The sequence below is a fragment of the Aquarana catesbeiana genome, linkage group LG10 (genome assembly GCF_042186555.1).
Source record: "Aquarana catesbeiana isolate 2022-GZ linkage group LG10, ASM4218655v1, whole genome shotgun sequence".
NCBI classification, from domain to species: Eukaryota; Metazoa; Chordata; class Amphibia; order Anura; family Ranidae; genus Aquarana; species Aquarana catesbeiana.
This window is the reverse complement of record NC_133333.1, coordinates 22,111,511-22,129,919: the sequence shown is the minus strand read 5'-3', so window position 1 is coordinate 22,129,919 and position 18,409 is coordinate 22,111,511. Positions and strand designations below refer to the sequence as shown.

Below are 18,409 nucleotides of genomic sequence, written 5' to 3'. Positions count from 1 at the left end.
CCTGCATGGCGGTGGTTTAATTTGAAAAAAACATCCGTCATGCGTTCACATAGAAGCCCAACACAGACATCTGCTGTTTAGACGTAATTATTGAACCTCCTTTGTGTTTTACCAAGCAAGTTTTGTTTGCTCATCCTGGTTCATCATGCTGGTTTTAACTGCTATGGCAAACAATGATGACCTTACAGGTCCAGCTGATTTGGAGCTTGAGAAGTCTGATGCCTTTGGAAATGAATGCAGTTTGATAGTTATTTCTGGACTGCCTCTGTCTCCCCTGTTTGGAATAGTCATAAGGTAAGAGCTTTCCTTTGTGGTTCTAAATACCCATTGAAAACTGAGTCACAGATTGTGAATTATTGAGGTTTCAATATAAGGTTTTCCCTTCCCTTATTATACCTACAGCTTTTCTGTCATCATAACTTTCTGGCTCTCTCTGGTGGTTGATGAAGAAAATTATAGCTTCCAAATCTGCTAAACCTATTTAGCAATTCCAGCTTTGTATTTGTTATAGGTAATTATTACTCAAGGATCTGCACTGGCAGATGTTGGTTGTGGATCTTACTGTTTTTTTGGTATGTAGCTATTGATATACATGTTACAGTTTATATTCTGACATGTTTTAGATCTTTAGATGGGCACTTTGGTTCTCCTATGAAAAACTATTATCTTTCATAATTGGGGGTCCGGTGGCCCTGGTGTATTCACATATTGAGCTGAAATTTATTTCGGGGTAAGAGCAGTTTCAGATAATCCTACACAATTTTGTTCTTGTTTTAAGATGATTGATTTAGGGCATTTTTTGTCCCCTTTATTTGCATTATTGTATTTTGTCTTATGTATTTTATTATGTATTGCAGTGAATACACTTTAGACAGACAATTAAGAAGCTATATATTTTAGTGGAACATGTCGAACAACTTTTTTGTACAGTAGATATATTACATTTACGATTGTTCTGGTCTGAATACATTATTTTAATAAGAAGATTGTTATATCTTTTTTTAATAAAAGTATTTAATAAAATTTGTTATTTTTTACCATATATGAAATAGTTTACAATTTTTTTAGGCACCTCAAAAGTCCCCATTTTTTTGATTTCCCTTGTTTTTTTTTTTTTTTGTTTTTTTTTTATGGGATATGGTGCCTTGTTCCACCTATACTTGGCTGACTCACTTAACTCCATATTTAACCTGGTTGAGTTTTGACGCTGAATTCCAGGTATGGCAGTTTTTATATAGTTCCCATTGGTTCTGCTTGAATCAAGGTAAGTATGTACTGTATGTACCATACTTGTCGGATCCCTTTGGAAGCAAAAAGTCACTGTAAGTAGGTACCGCTACTACAGTGATCTCCACTAGCATCCGGGTCCCACGTCGAGTGGTTTCCCTGCTGTTCACTGAATACAGGGGGTTACCAGCTTGGCACAGGTGTCATTCAGAAAACAATTTCCATTTCCTCAATTGATGCATGGATGTATTCTCTGATTGGACAAGGAGGAGATTGTCATGTTACTGCCAAGCCCCTCTATCTTGTCCAGACAGAAAATGCTTTGTATTCATTGGGAAAATACAAAGTGTTCCCTGAATAGCACCTATGCTGAGCGAATGACTTTGCTCGGCACGGGACATAGAAGCTAGCAGTGATCACTGTAGTAGGGGTGCTTACTTCACTGATTTCCAGTTTCCACTGGGATCCCACAGGTAAAGCACATACTTAAGTTGATCCAAGCTGGACCAGTGGAACATTGAAAAACTTCCTATACCTGGAATTCATCTTTAATTGTTCTGTTTCTAATAGTTACATAGTAGGAGAGGTTGAAAAAAGACACAAGTCCAACCTATGTGTGTGATTATATGTCAGTATTACATTACATATCCCTGTATGTTGCGGTCGTTCAGGTGCTTATCTAATCGTTTTTTGAAACTATCCCTACTGAGACCACTGCCTGTGGAAGGGAATTCCACATCCTTGCCGCTCTTGCAGTAAAGAACCCTCTACGTAGTTTACGGTTAAACCTCTTTTCTTCAAATTTTAATGAGTGGACACGTATCTTGTTAAACTACCTTCCGCAAAAAAGTTTTATGCCTATTGTGGGGATAAAACTTTTTTGCGGAAGGTAGTTTAACAAGATACGTGTCCACTCATTAAAATTAGAAGAAAAGAGGTTTAACCTTAAACTACGTAGAGGGTTCTTTACTGTAAGAGCGGCAAGGATGTCGCAAGGATGTCGCAAGGATGTCGAATTCCCTTCCACAGGTGGTGGTCTCAGTGGGGAGTATCGATAGTTTCAAAAAACGATTAGATAAGCACCTGAACGACCGCAACATACAGGGACGGTATTCATAATTTGAAATCATATCCCCTCTCAAGCGTCTCTTCTCCATAGAGAATAAGTTCAGTGCTCGCAACCTTTCCTCATAACTAATATCCTCCAGACCCTGTATTAGCTTAATTGCCATTCTTTGTACTCGCTCCATATCCAGTACATCCTTCCTGGGGACTGGTGCCCAGAACTGGACAGCATACTCCAGGTGCGGCCGGACCAGAGTCTTGTAGGAGCGGGAGAATTATTGTTTTATATCTGGAGTTAATCCCCTTTTTAATGCATGCCAATATTCTGTTTGCTTTATTAGCAGCAGCTTGGCATTGCATGCTATTGCTGAGCCTATCATCTACTAGGACCTCCAGGTCATTTTCCATCCTAGATTCCCCCAGAGGTTCTCCCCCCAGTGTATAGATTGCATTCATATTTTTGCAATCTATACATAAACATAGCATATTAATGCTATTCCTGTTACAAGTTGCTTAGTATATTTGAGGTGGCAACACCAGTTTTTTAGTCCATCGATGACCATATTATGGTCACAATGCACATAACTGAAAGCTGTCCACAGAAAAGGCAATTGTTATGTGCTAACTCATCTCTCTCTGTTTCCTATTTTATAAGTACCGGACACAAGTTCCCAACCTAACGGAGTGTGGTGTCAGCAGTGTCTCTCAATGGGTACATACACCTGTACTGGCGGCTTGGTGCAGTGTACCGGGGAGGCGACCATGTGTTTACAGAAATCTCGAATGGAGTCTATAGGTAAGTTAATGTCACTTTCCAGGCATCTGAAACACACAAATATATGCAGGAACACAATGTAACTGCCTGGAGTTCTGTTTTTTCATCCTCATTAGCAATGAGTGAAACTAAAAGTTTTCTCTTTTGGCAAAAAATTGGGTTATCTCAAGAAAAGACATTAGAGTTTGTTTGGAGGGCAAAATCAAAGCTTTAAATGGCTACAGAAGCTCCGTTCAGTTATTCTGGACCTGCTCTTTTGCCAAAAATATCCCCTCCCAATGAGCGGGGAACTAAATGTTAGATGTTTAGAAAAAGAAGTACTCCAACTATAGCCTTTTATATAAATGAACAAAAAAGTGGAAAGATACTGTATATACAGTGGGGACGGAAAGTATTCAGACCCCCTTAAATGTTTCACTCTTTGTTATATTGCAGCCATTTGCTAAAATCATTTAAGTTCATTTTTTTCCTCATTAATGTACACACAGTACCCCATATTGACAGAAAAACAGAGAATTGTTGACATTTTTGCAGATATATTAAAAAAGAAAAACTGAAATATCACATGGACCTAAGTATTCAGACCCTTTGCTGTGACACTCATATATTTAAGGGCCCTTTCGCACTGAGGCAGGGGCGGCATCGGCGGTAAAGTGCCGCTATTGTAAGCAGCGCTTTACCGTCGGTATTCGGCTGCTAGCGGGGGCGGTTTTACCCCCCCTAGCGGCCGAGAAAGGGTTAAAGACCACCGTAAAACGCCTCTGCAGAGGCGATTTGCCGGCGGTATAGCCACGCCGTCCCATTGATTTCAATGGGCAGGAGCGGTAAAGGAGCGGTATACACTCCGCTCCTTCACCGCTCCGAAGATGCTGCTAGCAGGACTTTTTTTACCGTTCTGTTAGTGCACCGCTCCAGTGTGAAAGCCCTCGGGGCTTTCACACTGGATTCAAAGCAGCGGCACTTTTGGGTCGGTTTGCAGGCGCTATTATTAGCGCAATAGCGCCTGCAAACCGCCCCAGTGTGAAAGGACCCTTTCTCAGGTGCTGACCATTTCTTCTGATCATCCTTGAGATGGTTCTACACCTTCATTTGAGTCCAGCTGTGTTTGATTATAATGATTGGACTTGATTAGGAAAGCCACACACCTGTCTACATAAGACCTTACAGCGCACAGTGCATGTCAGATCAAATGAGAATCATGAGGTCAAAGGAACTGCCTGAAGAGCTCAGAGACAGAATTGTGGCAAAACACAGATCTGGCCAAGGTTACAAAAAAATTTCTGCTGCACTTAAGGTTCCTAAGAGCACAGTGGCCTCCATAATCCTTAAATGGAAGACATATGGGACGACCAGAACCCTTCCTAGAGCTGGCTGTCCAGCCAAACTGAGGTATCAGGGGAGAAGAGCCTTGGTGAGAGAGGTAAAGAAAAACCCAAAGATCACTGTGGCTGAGCTCCAGAGATGCAGTCGGGAGATGGGAGAAAGTTGTAGAAAGTCAATCATCACTACAGCCCTCCACCAGTCGGGGCTTTATGGCAGAGTGGCCCGACAGAAGCCTCTCCTCAGTGCAAGACACAGGAAAGCCTGCATGGAGTTTGCTAAAAAACACCTGAAGGACTCCAAGATGGTGAGAAATAAGATTCTCTGGTCTGATGAGACCAAGATAGAACCTTTTGGCCTTAATTCTAAGTGGCATGTGTGGAGAAAACCAGGCACTGCTCATCACCTGTCCAATACAGTCCCAACAGTGAAGCATGGTGGTGGCAGCATCATGCTGTGGGGGTGTTTTTCAGCTGCAGGGACAGGACGACTGGTTGCAAGCGAGGGAAAGATGAATGCGGCCAAGTACAGGGATATCCTGGACGAAAACCTTCTCCAGAGTGCTCAGGACCTCAGACTGGGCCGAAGGTTTACCTTCCAACAAGACAATGACCCTAAGCACACAGCTAAAATAACGAAGGAGTGGCTTCACAACAACGCAGTGACTGTAATTGAATGGCCCAGCCAGAGCCCTGACTTAAACCCAATTGAGCATCTCTGGAGAGACCTAAAAATGGCTGATCTGCAAGGAGGAATGGCAGAGGATCCCCAAATCCAGGTGTGAAAAACTTGTTGCATCTTTCCCAAAAAGACTCATGGCTGTATTAGATCAAAAGGGTGCTTCTACTAAATACTGAGCAAAGGGTCTGAATACTTAGGACCATGTGATATTTCAGTTTTTCTTTTTTAATAAATCTGCAAAAATGTCAACAATTCTGTGTTTTCTGTCAATATGGGGTGCTGTGTGTACATTAATGAGGAAAAAAAATGAACTTAAATGATTTTAGCAAATGGCTGCAATATAACAAAGAGTGAAAAATTTAAGGGGGTCTGAATACTTTCTGTCCCCACTGTATATATACATACAGGGGTGTTGCTAGGTCTACAAAAGATCTGGGGCTAGAGCCCATAGCAGTGTAGTAAAGAAAGTCATACGCTTGAGCGGGCATACACGTGTATATACAGTAATATACGTGTGTGTGTATATATATCCCCAGAGAGTCCCCCCCTTACATCAGGGTTCCCAGAAAACCCCCCTTATATCAGAGTCCCCAGAGAGCCCCCCACTTACATCAGGGTTCCCAGAGAGCCCCCCTTACATCAGGGCCCCCAGAGAGCCTCCCCCTTAAATCAGAGTCCCCAGAGAGCCTCCCCCCTTGCATCAGGGTCCCTTGAGAGCCCCCCACTTACATCAGTGTCCCCAGGGAATCTCCCCTCCCCTTGGGGACCCCTGCAGAGATTCGGGGCTAATATATATTATTTATTTTAATTAGGAAGTGAAGGAAATTTTCCCCAATAAGCCACATAAAAAAAACAAAAGTTTTGGCTATTCATAAATGTTCAAATATTGCTAGCTGCAGGCCAGCAATGAATGTGAGTTTGAGTAAGCTGTCTACTGGGCAGAGAGGTAAAGAGAGGGACATTACATGGTAGGTAAGGCTGAAAAAAGACAATAGTCCATCCAGTTCAACCTGTGTAAGTGTACGTGTGTCAGTGTCTATAGTAATTTCCCATATTCCTGTATGTTGTGTTTAAGATATACATCCAAAAGTCTTTCTAAAAATATTCATACTCCCCGCGGCGACCACCAATTGTGGAAGAGAATTCCACATCCTTTTTGCCCTGACAGTGAAAAACACCTACGCAGCTTAAGGTTAAACCGCTTCTCCTCCAATCTCATTGTGTGGCCCTGTGTCTTCATAAACTCCCTGGGACTGAATAGTGTTTTCCTATGCAGGGATCCCCATTGAGGTATTTGTAGAGTGCTATCATGCCCCCCCCAAGCGTTGCATATCCAGCGAGAATAAATTTAGTGTTTGCAGCCGTTCCTCGTAATTGAAGTCCTCCAGTGCCCTTATTAGTTTTGTTGCCCTTTTTTGGACTCTCTCCAGCTCCAGCACATCTCTTCCGAGGACCGATGACCAGAACTGGACAGAATACTCCAGATGGGGCCGGACCAGAGTTTTATAAAGTGGCAGAATTATAGTTTTATCTCTGGAGTATATCCTCTTTTTTTATGCATGCTAATATTTTGCCGGCTTTGGTAGCTGCAGCTTGACATTGCGTGCTATTACTGAATCTGTCATCTATTAGGACCCCCAGATCCTTCTCCATCCTTGATTCTCCCAGAGGTTTTCCACCTAGTGAATAATTTGCATTTATGTTTTTTGCCCCCAAGTGCATTACCTTACATTTTTCCACATGTTTTAGTTGCCCACTTCATTATTTTGTTTTGGTCTTTTTGTAAAATTTTTATATCTTGCTGTAAAGTTATTGCCCTGCATATTTTTGTGTCATCCACAAAAATTGAGATTGAGCTATTTATCCCATATTCTATATGATTTATAAATAAATTGAATAAATTTGGTCCCAAGACAGAGCCTTGGGGTACTCCACTCGCCAAAAACGAGTGAGAGGATTGAGCCAGCAACTCTGTAGTCCATATAGCGATTTTAATGGTTGGTTACATGAAGTGACAAGCAAACCAGCTTACGCGTTTCGGCAACAGCTTTAGTCGTCGCACGTTTAACATAAAAAATGGCAATACATTTATACTCATATAAGCTCTACCCCAAAATCAATTTGCATGGTAAATTGAAGCAATTAAGAGGTTAATATCAAGATGCCAAAATGCAGGAAAAGGACTGAGACAAAAGATGTACGTCACTTGACATGTTTCCAAAGATTTAAAAGCACAGTGAAATACTATACATGATCACCCTACACACACACACGGGCAAAATAATAATAATAGTAATAATAAAATATAATGTTAAATATTTTTCAGTATGTTGGTGCAAAAAGAAAAAAGAAAATGTTAAATATTTTTCAGTATACTGGTGCATGTAGCCCATGTGTAAGGATCCATTTGGCATCATGGCAAACCACTGTGTATAAGACAGGAAAAACAAAGGACCTCATACAACAAGTTTCAACAAAGGTCAAAAGTAATATTGTTTATCACCACCCTTTGGACATGTCCCTGTAACCATTTTTTTACCCAAGCACAAATCTTATGGTCCATGCCTGAAGATCTCAGCTTGTAGATTAAGTGTTTATGGGGGACTGTATCAAATGCTTTTGCAAAATCCAGATACACTATATCTAGATGTCATCTCAGCTCCTCGTAGAATGTTAGCAGATTGGTCTGGCAGGAACCACCTTTTCGTAAACCCATGCTGATTACCGCTAATGATATTCTTTTCCTCTTTTTAGATTTAAAGCTATGTTTTCTAAGCTTGAACAAGTGTGTCTTTTTTTTTTTAATATGCCTGGAGTTTAGATTTGTGAAAAGAAGTGAAAAGTAGTCATGTAATAAACAAAAATAATTACAATTCTCACTGCTTTTTATAGGATCACAGGCTATTTATTCCTCCGAGCGAGGTTGTGCCTCTAAAGGCTACTGCAACATGAGGAACACATCTTCTGTCTCTGGAGCTGTAACTAAAGAAATCACATATACCTGCACCAATGGATTTCCCAATGCAGCTACTACTACAGCCACTCGCATACTCTTTTTGTTTGTTATTTTAACAATCTCTTTCTAATTATCTGAGATAAAAATAAACTTGGTATTGTCAATTTGGGAACTGTATTTGTGATTATACTTTACTAAATTATACCTGATATCCCAGTTGGTGGATGCTGGAAAGTTAAACCCCCCGGTTGTCTCTCCTATCTCTCAGGGACTTTATTGTGTTTACACTCCCACTGTGTCCATTATTGAGGGGCTCCCACAGAAACTGGTACTCACGAAGAGTATGTCCATGGTATAAGCTTCCCTTGCTCGGTAACAAAGCGATCCAAGATCCCTTAGCTCACCCAGTCACTTGTTGGGACACAACGTTTGGTGGCGTAAAACATCAAGGGGGTCATTTACTATAGCACCGAAAAATGATCCTGCATTCCCAGAAAATAGCGCCCAAATAAGGCCAATTAAGACATTAACTCTCAAAAACGGACCGCTAATGCAAATGGAAAGCAGCGCTATTGCGGCAAAAATGCCTGTCAGATCAAATATGCGGCAATAGTGGAAGTCAATGGGGTTTTGAATCTGCAAAATCCAAAGTTCTCACTGAAGGCTTATAGGCATGTTCTTTGCCATAAAAAGTATATGGGGACCTGGGTCCTGCCCCAGGGGACATGTATCAACTGGAAAAATGTTTTTAAAATGGCCATCTTTTCAGGAGCAGTGATTTTAATAATGCTTAAAGTGAAACAATAAAAATTTAAAAATTCCTTTAAATATCATGCCTGGGGGGTGTCTATAGTATGCCTGTAAAGTAGCGCATCTTTCCCGTGTTTATAACAGTACCGCAGCAAAATAACATTTCTAAAGGAAAACATTTCATTTAAAATTGCTCGCGGCTGTAATGAATTGCCGGTTCCTGGCAATATAGTTAAAATCAAAGAAAAAAACGGCGTAGGTTCCCCCCACCAGTCCATACTAGGTCCTTTGAGTCTGGTATGGAAATTAAGGGGATCTCCACAAAAAATTTTAAAAAAATGGGGTCCCCCCCAAAATCCATACCAGACTCTTATCCGAGCACGCAACCTGGCAGGACACAGGAAAAGAGGGGGGGGCGAGAGAGCGCCATCCTCCTCCTGAATGTACCAGGCCACATGTCCTCAACACGGGGAGGGTTCTTTGGGGTCCCCCCCAAAACACCTTGTCCCCATGTTGATGGGGACAAGGGCCTCATCCCCACAACCCTTACCCTTGACCAATGTACCCGATATCCATTCACATAGGACGGGGGCGGGATCTGGGGGCCCCCTTATTAAAGGGGGCTTCCAGATTCCGATAAGCCCCCCACCTGCAGACCCCCACAACCACGGGCAAGGGTTGTGGGGATGAGGCCCTTGTCCCATCAACATGGGGACAAGGTGTTTTAGGGGGGACCCCAAAGCACCCTCCCCATATTGAGGGCATGTGGCCTGGTACGGTTCAGGGGTGCTCTCTCGTCCCCCCTCTTTTTCTGCAGCCTGCCAGGTTGCGTGCTAGGATAAGGGTCTGGCATGGATTTTGGGGGGGGACCCCCACGCCATTTTTTTTTCAAATTTTGGCATAGGGTTCCCCCTTAATATCCATACCAGACCTGAAGGGCCTGGAATGGATTTTGGGAGGACCCCCACGCAATTTATTTTTATTTTGATGCGGGGTTCCCCTTAATATTCATACCAGACCCAAAGGGCCTGGTAATGGACTGGGGGGGAACCCCAAGCCATTTTTGTTAGATTTTGCCATGGGGGGTCCCCTCCGAATCTATACTAGACCCATGCAGTTTTTTTGAATGTTTTTTTGGCTGGCATTTTGTTTTACTTTTAGTGGGGAAGCCACTGACAGCTGAAGATTCATTGGTTGTTAAGGATGTGGTAGCTGGCTTCCTGGCCCCCAAGTTAGCAACCAGCTATATACAGTCTTGTGTCCATAGTGTGGCACACTTTTACATCACTTTAATTTTTTCATTATTTAATTCACTTTTGTACTCATCTCTTTAAGATATTAGAGTCACTTATCGTGTACTTGTATATTTGTATAAGGTTAAATCCCTTATTGGGCACATTTGGATCACTATTAACCTTTTTTTGATTGTATGATAAGTTATTTACTCCATTATTAAACTAATGGTCAATTTATGACTTATAGCGCTACACTTTTACTTTCTATATTTGTTGCTTTGGTCTATAGCTGTGTTGGCCACTATTTACACTTTTCTACACAGCACTGTAATTTTCTTTTTCAGCAACCAGCTATATACAGTGTTAAAATAATAAAAGCAAAACACATAAAAAATCACATCACAAACGCAACAGTTGCATTTCTGGTTCGGTTCCATTGAAATCTATTACCCGCAAATCGCGTGAAAAATGTCTGCGACCATTTCCAAAAACGCACTGGCCACAAAACGCATGGATGTGAACTAGTACCATAGGAAACCATATTAAATAGACTGTAGAGTGTTTCTGAAAACTGCAAAACGCACTAAAAAATGCATAGGTGTGAACCTAGGGTCAGTTCACACTGGAGCGATGCGGGAACCCTGTGAATATGCATCGCATATAGCTCACAGGCGGTTCACACTGCCATATGCGAACTGCTGGGAGTGTCAGTAGAAAGTTAATGACACCCCCAAATCAGTTCGCATATCGCAGAGCGAACTGCAAATTCAGACAACACCCATGCGATCCAATCCTGCTGTGGACCAAAAAAAGGGTCCTGTGCGAGTTTGGTCCAAATGCGATGCAAATTCAACCATACAATCTGCATGGCTGAGTTTGCATCACACAGACATCGCATGTGATTTGCAGTGTGGGGCAAATCACATCCGATGTCGGACAGCACAGCAGTGTGAAACAGCCCTAAGGCCCCTTTCACACTTATGCAAATTGTCCTGCGACTCCTGCATCCATAGACCTCAAGATTACGCTGGCATTGCTTCAAAACACATCAAAGCGCTGCAAAATCACGGGACTTTCAGGTAGCACAAGTGTGAAAGGGTCCTTATGGACCTCAAGTTGTATGAAAAGTCAGCCAAGTGTGAAAGGAACCTTTGAATTAGGCCCCATTTGCACTTGTGCGACCAATGCCTGTGTAATCTTGTGATATATGGACCTCAAGTTGCATCAAGTCAAACCAAAATACTGTAGTGCAGGGACGAATTTGACTCACTTGCAGGATGCACAAGTGAGAATAGTGCCTAATTCAAAGGTATTATCCATGAATCTCATTTACACTGCTGCAACCTTATTCTGCTGCCACTTTGCTGCTACAACTTGGCCCCAACTTCTGGGAATGCCTGTGTAATATTGTGCCCTATGTTCCTCAAGTCACATAAAAGTCACACCAAAGTATTACAGGGAATACTTTGAAGTTGTTGCAACTTGAAGTAGCACAAATATGAATGGTTATCATTGAGAATCATGGGGTACAACTTGTCATGCATCTCAGAGGTCCAAATTTGCTGGAAAAGTCACCCAACTGTGAAACAAGTGATATATATTTTAATAGAAAGGAACTCTCATTTATATTTGCATAGTCCTTACTGATATACATCAGCAGAACAAATGCAAGAAGTGATGTGTGCACATGGGTCAGAAGCAAATGTGTTGTGATGCCAAATAAATCAATGAACCCCACCCACACCAAATCTAACTATGACATCCACCCCCACATTGAGTAAGTACACTTACCCAGGAAATCAGCATCACTTCCTCTTTGCTAAAGAGAGACCTGGCCAAGTCCACCTAGATGGAGATCCTGACCAGCACAGAACATCCGGGTGCATACAATGACTCATCTCCAGGTCAGAAGGTGAAACCACGCTCTTGAGCGCAGCTGCGAATATTTGATCACAACCACGATTAGAATTTTTTTTATTTTTGATTATTTGCAGATATGCAAATCTGTGTTTCTACATATGATATTTGAAGGTAAACTTAAAATAGAGTTACACCCATAAGAACTCCTCGCCCCCTGACTTGCCATAATTGGCATGTCATTTTTTTGGGGGGGGGGGGCTGGGTACTTGGTTTGGAGTGGGACTTCCTGTCCCACTTCCTCCTTCCGACTTCTGACCGCCTGGGCGATTCCTAGGCGGCCCCTCCCTCCCGGCAATGTTCTGGGACACGTGACAGGTCCCAGAACATTGCCTGGCCATTGATGGAGCGCGGCTCGCCCGGCTGTGAAGCCGTAAACTGTCACAGCCGGGCGCCCACACTCGCACTGTCGGTGCTGCGTAGAGGAGGGGGAGAGAACGGAGGTTTTGGGTGGCCGCATCGCTGGATCGTGGGACAGGTGAGTGTCCGTTTATTAAAAGTCAGCAGCTATACTTTTTGTAGCTGCTGCCGTTTAATAAACTCAAAAACCGATTTAAGGGCGTTCGATAAGAAATGGTGTCTCGGGATAGCAGCAGGTGAATTACAAAGACAAAGGCTCAGTTTGAGCCCTGGTTCACACTGACAGCAGGAGGAAATCGTGCGAGTTCAGCTGAACTCACAATTTCATTCCTGCATGTGAGTCCCGACTGCGGGGGGAATTTCAGAGACATCTGTGCAGGTTTCTGCACTGATAATAATAATAAAAAAAAAAAAATAGCACCCCGAAGTCGCCAAAAAGTAGTACAGAAACTACTTTTGGAATGGTACAATTGCCACCGATTTGACATGCCAAATCACACCAATGTGAACCAGGGCTGACACATTCAAACACTGCCTATCCACCAGCTGAATTCATTACCTGCAATTCTCCACAGCTGTTTATATATAAAGATTCCATCTTTATCATTTACTTGCAGGTGTGCTGAGGAGATTTTTTTAGTGCACAAATACATATAGAAATAATAAGATATAAGATTGCACTTCCCCAAAACCACCACCCCAAAACTAATTAAAAAGAAGAAAGAAAAGAGAAAAAAAAAAACACACAAGCTCAATATTGTACTTTTATTTTGCCAGCAGAAACAAAATTATGTACATTTATTTACTAGCTTCAAAAAAATGTCTACAGGATATATGGTGCTACATTTAGCAAAACAGTTAGCAATTGGGTCTTAAGGGCCCTGCTCATAGACGCTTACAATCTAAAATTTGTCTAAACCTTAGAGTGGACACAGCTTTACTTTCAGTGAACAATGGGCAACACATTTTATCTGCAAGATTATAGAAACATACTTAAGTCATTATTCTTAAAAAGCGTTCCAACTTAACATAAAAAAAATGTTCGACATATAACACCCACCACCACCCCACAAATCCACACATATACATACATTGGTGACCATGTTCTGCTGGAAGCTGCATTTCTGTGTATATGATTAGGCAATGAGATCAAAGAGTAGAAGGTCAGCACATGCTCCCAAACCATGTTTGCATGGTCAGACAGGAACAATACACACACAACATTGACAGCATGGCCAAAAAAACCCACTTTTGATTGAATAAATGCACAAGAATTTCAGCAAACAAACAGCCCTAGTTGGTAGTTTGTCAATAGGCACAATATCATTCCTTCTCCACAAATCACAGCAAAAAAACTGACCTTCTCAGACCAAACGATCCCCTCCCCCCCTACTGCAGACCTTTATATAAGGTAGGTTGTATTGTTATCACACTAACATACGCCCAATAGAAGTACACGAGTACCAGTATCTTTCAATCTGTCTCTTCATGTATGTCTACAGTGATTGCACCTGATGAGCAGGAACACATAATACTATTTTCAACTGTGTTAGCCCTTGGCTATGTGCATCAAATCTCCAACTACAGGCCAAATATCAAAGTCCATTTGCATCCACATAGCAACAAAGCAACAGTTTTCTAAGCATATGTACCTGTGCAGTGTAAACCCTACAATTTTAAATGCCCAAGTCCCTGGGCATGATTAGTGCTAATAAACATTAACACCAGTCCCTGGCTGCAATGAGCTTCCAATCTAAAGTCCAAAACTAACTTTCTTACATTAGAGACTATTTAGACAGGAGACAAATAAAATGCCAGCATGTCTTTGGATTGTGGCGAGAAACCCACACAGGGAGAACATATAAACTTCAACACAAGCATTAGCATGTTAGGGAATCGAACCAGCAACCCCAGTGCTGCTAGATAGAATTGCTACCCACTTAGCCAGCAGGCAGCCTCACACATGTTCTCTGCATCTCTGTGGTGTGAACCAGCAATAAGTCCATAGCCATGCTCAGTGTCACAAGCAATATACAATATATGGGCCTAAGTATTGGGACGCCTGCCTTTAAACTTTGAACTGTAATGGCATCCCAGTTGAAAATTCATTTGGCCCACCCTTTGCAGCTATAACAGCTTCAACTCTTCTGGGAAGGCTGTCCACAAGGTGTAGGAGTGTGTCTATGGGAATGTTTGACAATTCTTTCAAGTGCATTTGTGAGGCTAGGGACTGATGCTGGACGAGAAGGCCTGACTTACAGTTTCCGCTCTAATTCATCCCCAAGGTGTTCTGTTGTGTTGAGGTCAGGACTCTGTCCAGGCCAGTCAAGTTCCATAAAGACATGGATGAGCGAGTTTGGGGTGGAGGAACTTGACTGGCTGGACAGAGTCCTGACCTCAACCCAATAGAACACCTTTTGGCTGAATTAGAGCTGAGACACACACTCCTAAACCTTGTGGACAGTCTTCCTAGCCTTCCCAGAAGCTGTTCTAGCTTCAAAGGGTGGGCCAAATCAAATTTTAACCCTATGGACTAAGACTGGGCTGCCAAAGTTCATGTGTGTGTAAAGGCAGGCATCACAATACTTCTGACTAGATTGCGTATCTGGCAAGATTTGGTGGTGGAAGCCTTCTACACATAAATACTATGTTTAGACATAGTTTTAGGACCTGGGAGATGAGACAACTTCTCTACATGAAGTGGCATGTTTGGAATTCAAACCCAGACACTCAGGGATGCTAAGCAGAAGTTCTAACCACTAAGCCACGAAGCTGCCACATGTGAGAACATCCTACACATAAATACACATAAATGCTGAATTTCTTTGGACATACAGGTGATGGAATTACATTACTCAAGAGTTATTCTTCTTAATTTATTCTGTGATATTTGGTGGTTCTTTGTGGGTCAGTGTAGAATAGTGATATTACCCTCACATTTTTGGGAATTACATTTGATTTCTGATGTTGGTACACATATCACATTTTTTGGGCTCAAATTATGATTATTTGGAAATAATAAAAAGCACAAAAAATTGTGACTCATTTTAACCGCATGCCGACCAGTCGCCGCAGTTATACTGCGGCAACATGGCTTGGCTGCGCAAATCGCCATCATGGTATGTCAGTACCATAGACGGCCACTAGGAGGAGCGTGTACACGCACCCTGCTCGCTCACGGAGGTGATGTGGGTGCCCGGCGGTCTCGATCACCACCAGGCTCCCGCAATCGCTCGGGGCACATGGAGAACCGGGATCTGTGTGTGTAAACACACAGTTTCCGGTTCTTTGAGGGGAGAACAGACGATCTGTCATGTCCCCTGCACAGTCCCCTCCCCCTTCAGTTAAAACACACACTAGGATACACTTAACCCCTGCACTGCCCCCTAGTCCTTAAACCCCTTCACTGCCAGTGACATTTTTACAGTAATCAATATAATTTTATAGCATTGCTCGCTGTAAAAATGCCAATGGTCCCAAAAATGTGTCAAAATTGTCTGACGTGTCTGCCATAATGTCGCAGTCCCGATAAAAATTGCAGATCGCTGACATTACTAGTAAAAAAAAAATTAATAATAAAAAACGATTCCCTATTTTGTAGATGCTATAACTTTTGCGCAAACCAATTAATATACGCTTATTGCAATTTTTTTACTAAAAATATGTAGAAGAATACGTATCGGCCTAAACTGAGGAAAAAAAATGTTTTTTTTATATATTTTTTGGGGATATTTATTATAGCAAAAAGTAAAAAATATTGCGTTTTTTCAAAATCGTCGCTCTTTTTTTGTTTATAGTGCAAAAAATAAAAACTGCAGAGGTGATCAAATACCACCAAAAGAAAGCTCTATTTGTGGGAAAAAAAGGACGTCAATTTTGTTTTGGTGCATCATCGCACAACCGCGCAATTGTCAGTTAAAGTGACACAGTGCCGAATCGCAAAAAGTGGTCTGTTCTTTGGCCAGTCAAATGATCCGGGGCTTAAGTGGTTAAATTTGCATCAGCAATGGTATTGTTTGTGCTTTGTAAAGACACCTGTGTCAGTTTGGGTAAGGCCCCTTTCACATGGAGCTGTCCGTTTTTACTCATCCGCTTGCTCAGCGGGGATCACTCTGTTGATCCCCGCTGAGCCGGCGGATGACAAGTCCGTCTCTGCACACTGTGCAGGGACGGACCTGTCAGAGAGACCGCTCTCCTCTATGGGGGGATCGGATGATTACAAACCGCCTGTCCGTTTTCATCTGATCTGCCAGACGGATGGAAAATAGGACATCCGTCTTAGGATTTTGCGGAACAGATCGGGGCGGATCGGATGTCAGCGGACATGTCCTCTCTTAGGTAAGCTGGGTAAGCTGGGTCCTGCCATCCATCATGGTGAGTGTACTAGGAGGAACAGGGACACCCAAAACTTCCAAAACTTCCCATAGGACAGGTCTCACTGTTAGGGCTGCTGCTAGAAATCATGGGTCCCCTTACAGCCTGTCTAACAGGCCCCCCCTCCCCCCTTCCCCAAATATCAAATTATATTTTTGCTAAAAAGCATGATTTTGATGCTATGCTTTGCAGCATTGAATAGTGCCGCTCTGCAAGTGCGGTGTCTTAGTTTGAGGTTAAATGCTCTCTGAAGAGCATTCCAAATGCTTCATAGAGCAAAGCACATGGGAATGAACTCTAAAAAGACCCCTGATGCCTCACATTTGACACAAGAAAGTGACCGAGGACATAGATTCATCAGTCCCTTTCTCTGAACCCTCAGCTGTACTGGAGATGAATGAATAGGAAGCGCACTGAGGCCCCCCATTCATTTACACAGGAGTGTTAATTGGCAACGTGAATATAAGTGTGCTGGAGGGGCTCTTTGCATTGACACGGTCACTTTTTCCTGAATAAAACAAAATGAGATGGATGCACTGAACTTGATGTTCTGTTTTCTTCAATTGCAGGTTGATAGTGATTCTTATCAGATGGATCTAGGCCATTCATAAAACAAAAAGTGGAGGAATCGTCTCGGGCAGGCCATACATGATGCGATTTTCTTTCCTGCAACCACGGGCAGGAAAGCACAAACTATACCATCAAACTGTTGTGCCCCTGCCAATTTTGACCAAGCTATACCAGCTTTACTGTATTTTGCTAAGAAGACACCTTCCTATGGCTTTTAGATCTGTTGCTACTTCCACCAGTCAAAGCCAACTTTTTACTGCTTGATGATAACAGTAATTCAAAACACTAAAATTAATCAGATTGGGATGCTGCCAGCCTATGCTGTCCATAAAAATTGTACTATTCTGTAACACCATGTACATCTTTAAGGCCTGCCATTTAAAATATTTTTGGTATTTTAACCCTCAAAGCTACATTAAAAACATATCCCCAGTAAATGCGTCTAAGATGTGTATTCCTGCCTGTTGGAGATCACCCAACCCTCCTAAGATAATGAACTGGATCAACCGCATAAATAAGATTGCTGAGATGGAGGAGCTTGTTCATTCAGCCAAGGAGATAACTTCTAAATTTATAAAAATTTGGTCTTGCTGGCACCATTTTACGACAACGACCGAATATTCCCAGCTAACAACCTGATTAGTTGCTGGAAATATCTGCCTCGAGCCGGAGGAGGATAAAACCACTCCTAACCCCTTTCCCCTACATCCATGGGGTCTTTTGCTAATCGTTCCTTCTCCTCTCTGTACCCGGGTCTGTACAATAATCACTATTGGTGAGTCTTGGTTCCCTCATCCTAACCTAGTAAAGAACACTTTTACTGGACAGGGCAGTTGCAGTTGATGAGCCTAACTACTAAAATACTGAAGTCAGTCCCCTGGTAACTACCACAAGTATATGATACACTAGGTAGCAAAACCAGGATTAGAATAGATATCCTGAAGCTGGTTGAAATTGCCTAAAATGTGACATGATTTTGCACAACAATAGGTAGACCTTCAGGATGTCCGTGGTCAGGTCCAAGGTCTTTTCCTTCAAATCTAAACATAAGCAATTCATTGCGGCTCTCCTTGTGTAATCAACAAAGTTTCACTGTTTCAATGATAGCCGTTCTCCGTACTTTATCAGGAGCGCACATAGTATCTGACACAGAGTGGAAGGCTGTCATATTGACAGTAT

At 42.3% G+C, this 18,409-nt stretch overlaps 1 protein-coding gene across 2 annotated transcripts in view; it reads left to right on the top strand.

Annotated features, from left to right (window-relative positions):
• LOC141110444 (phospholipase A2 inhibitor NAI-like) overlaps positions 1-8,188 on the top strand; it is a 41,658-nt gene extending 33,470 nt beyond the window's left edge. The window contains exons 4-5 of one of the 2 annotated variants that reach the window (XM_073601791.1): positions 2,948-3,088; positions 7,961-8,188. In XM_073601791.1, the coding sequence (XP_073457892.1) occupies positions 2,948-3,088; positions 7,961-8,154 (335 nt within the window). In that variant the 3' untranslated portion in view covers positions 8,155-8,188. Of the gene's footprint in view, positions 1-2,947; positions 3,089-6,498; positions 7,879-7,960 lie in introns of those variants that run through there. The other variant, XM_073601792.1, reaches the window with a different exon arrangement.
• The last annotated feature ends 10,221 nt before the right edge of the window (positions 8,189-18,409 follow it).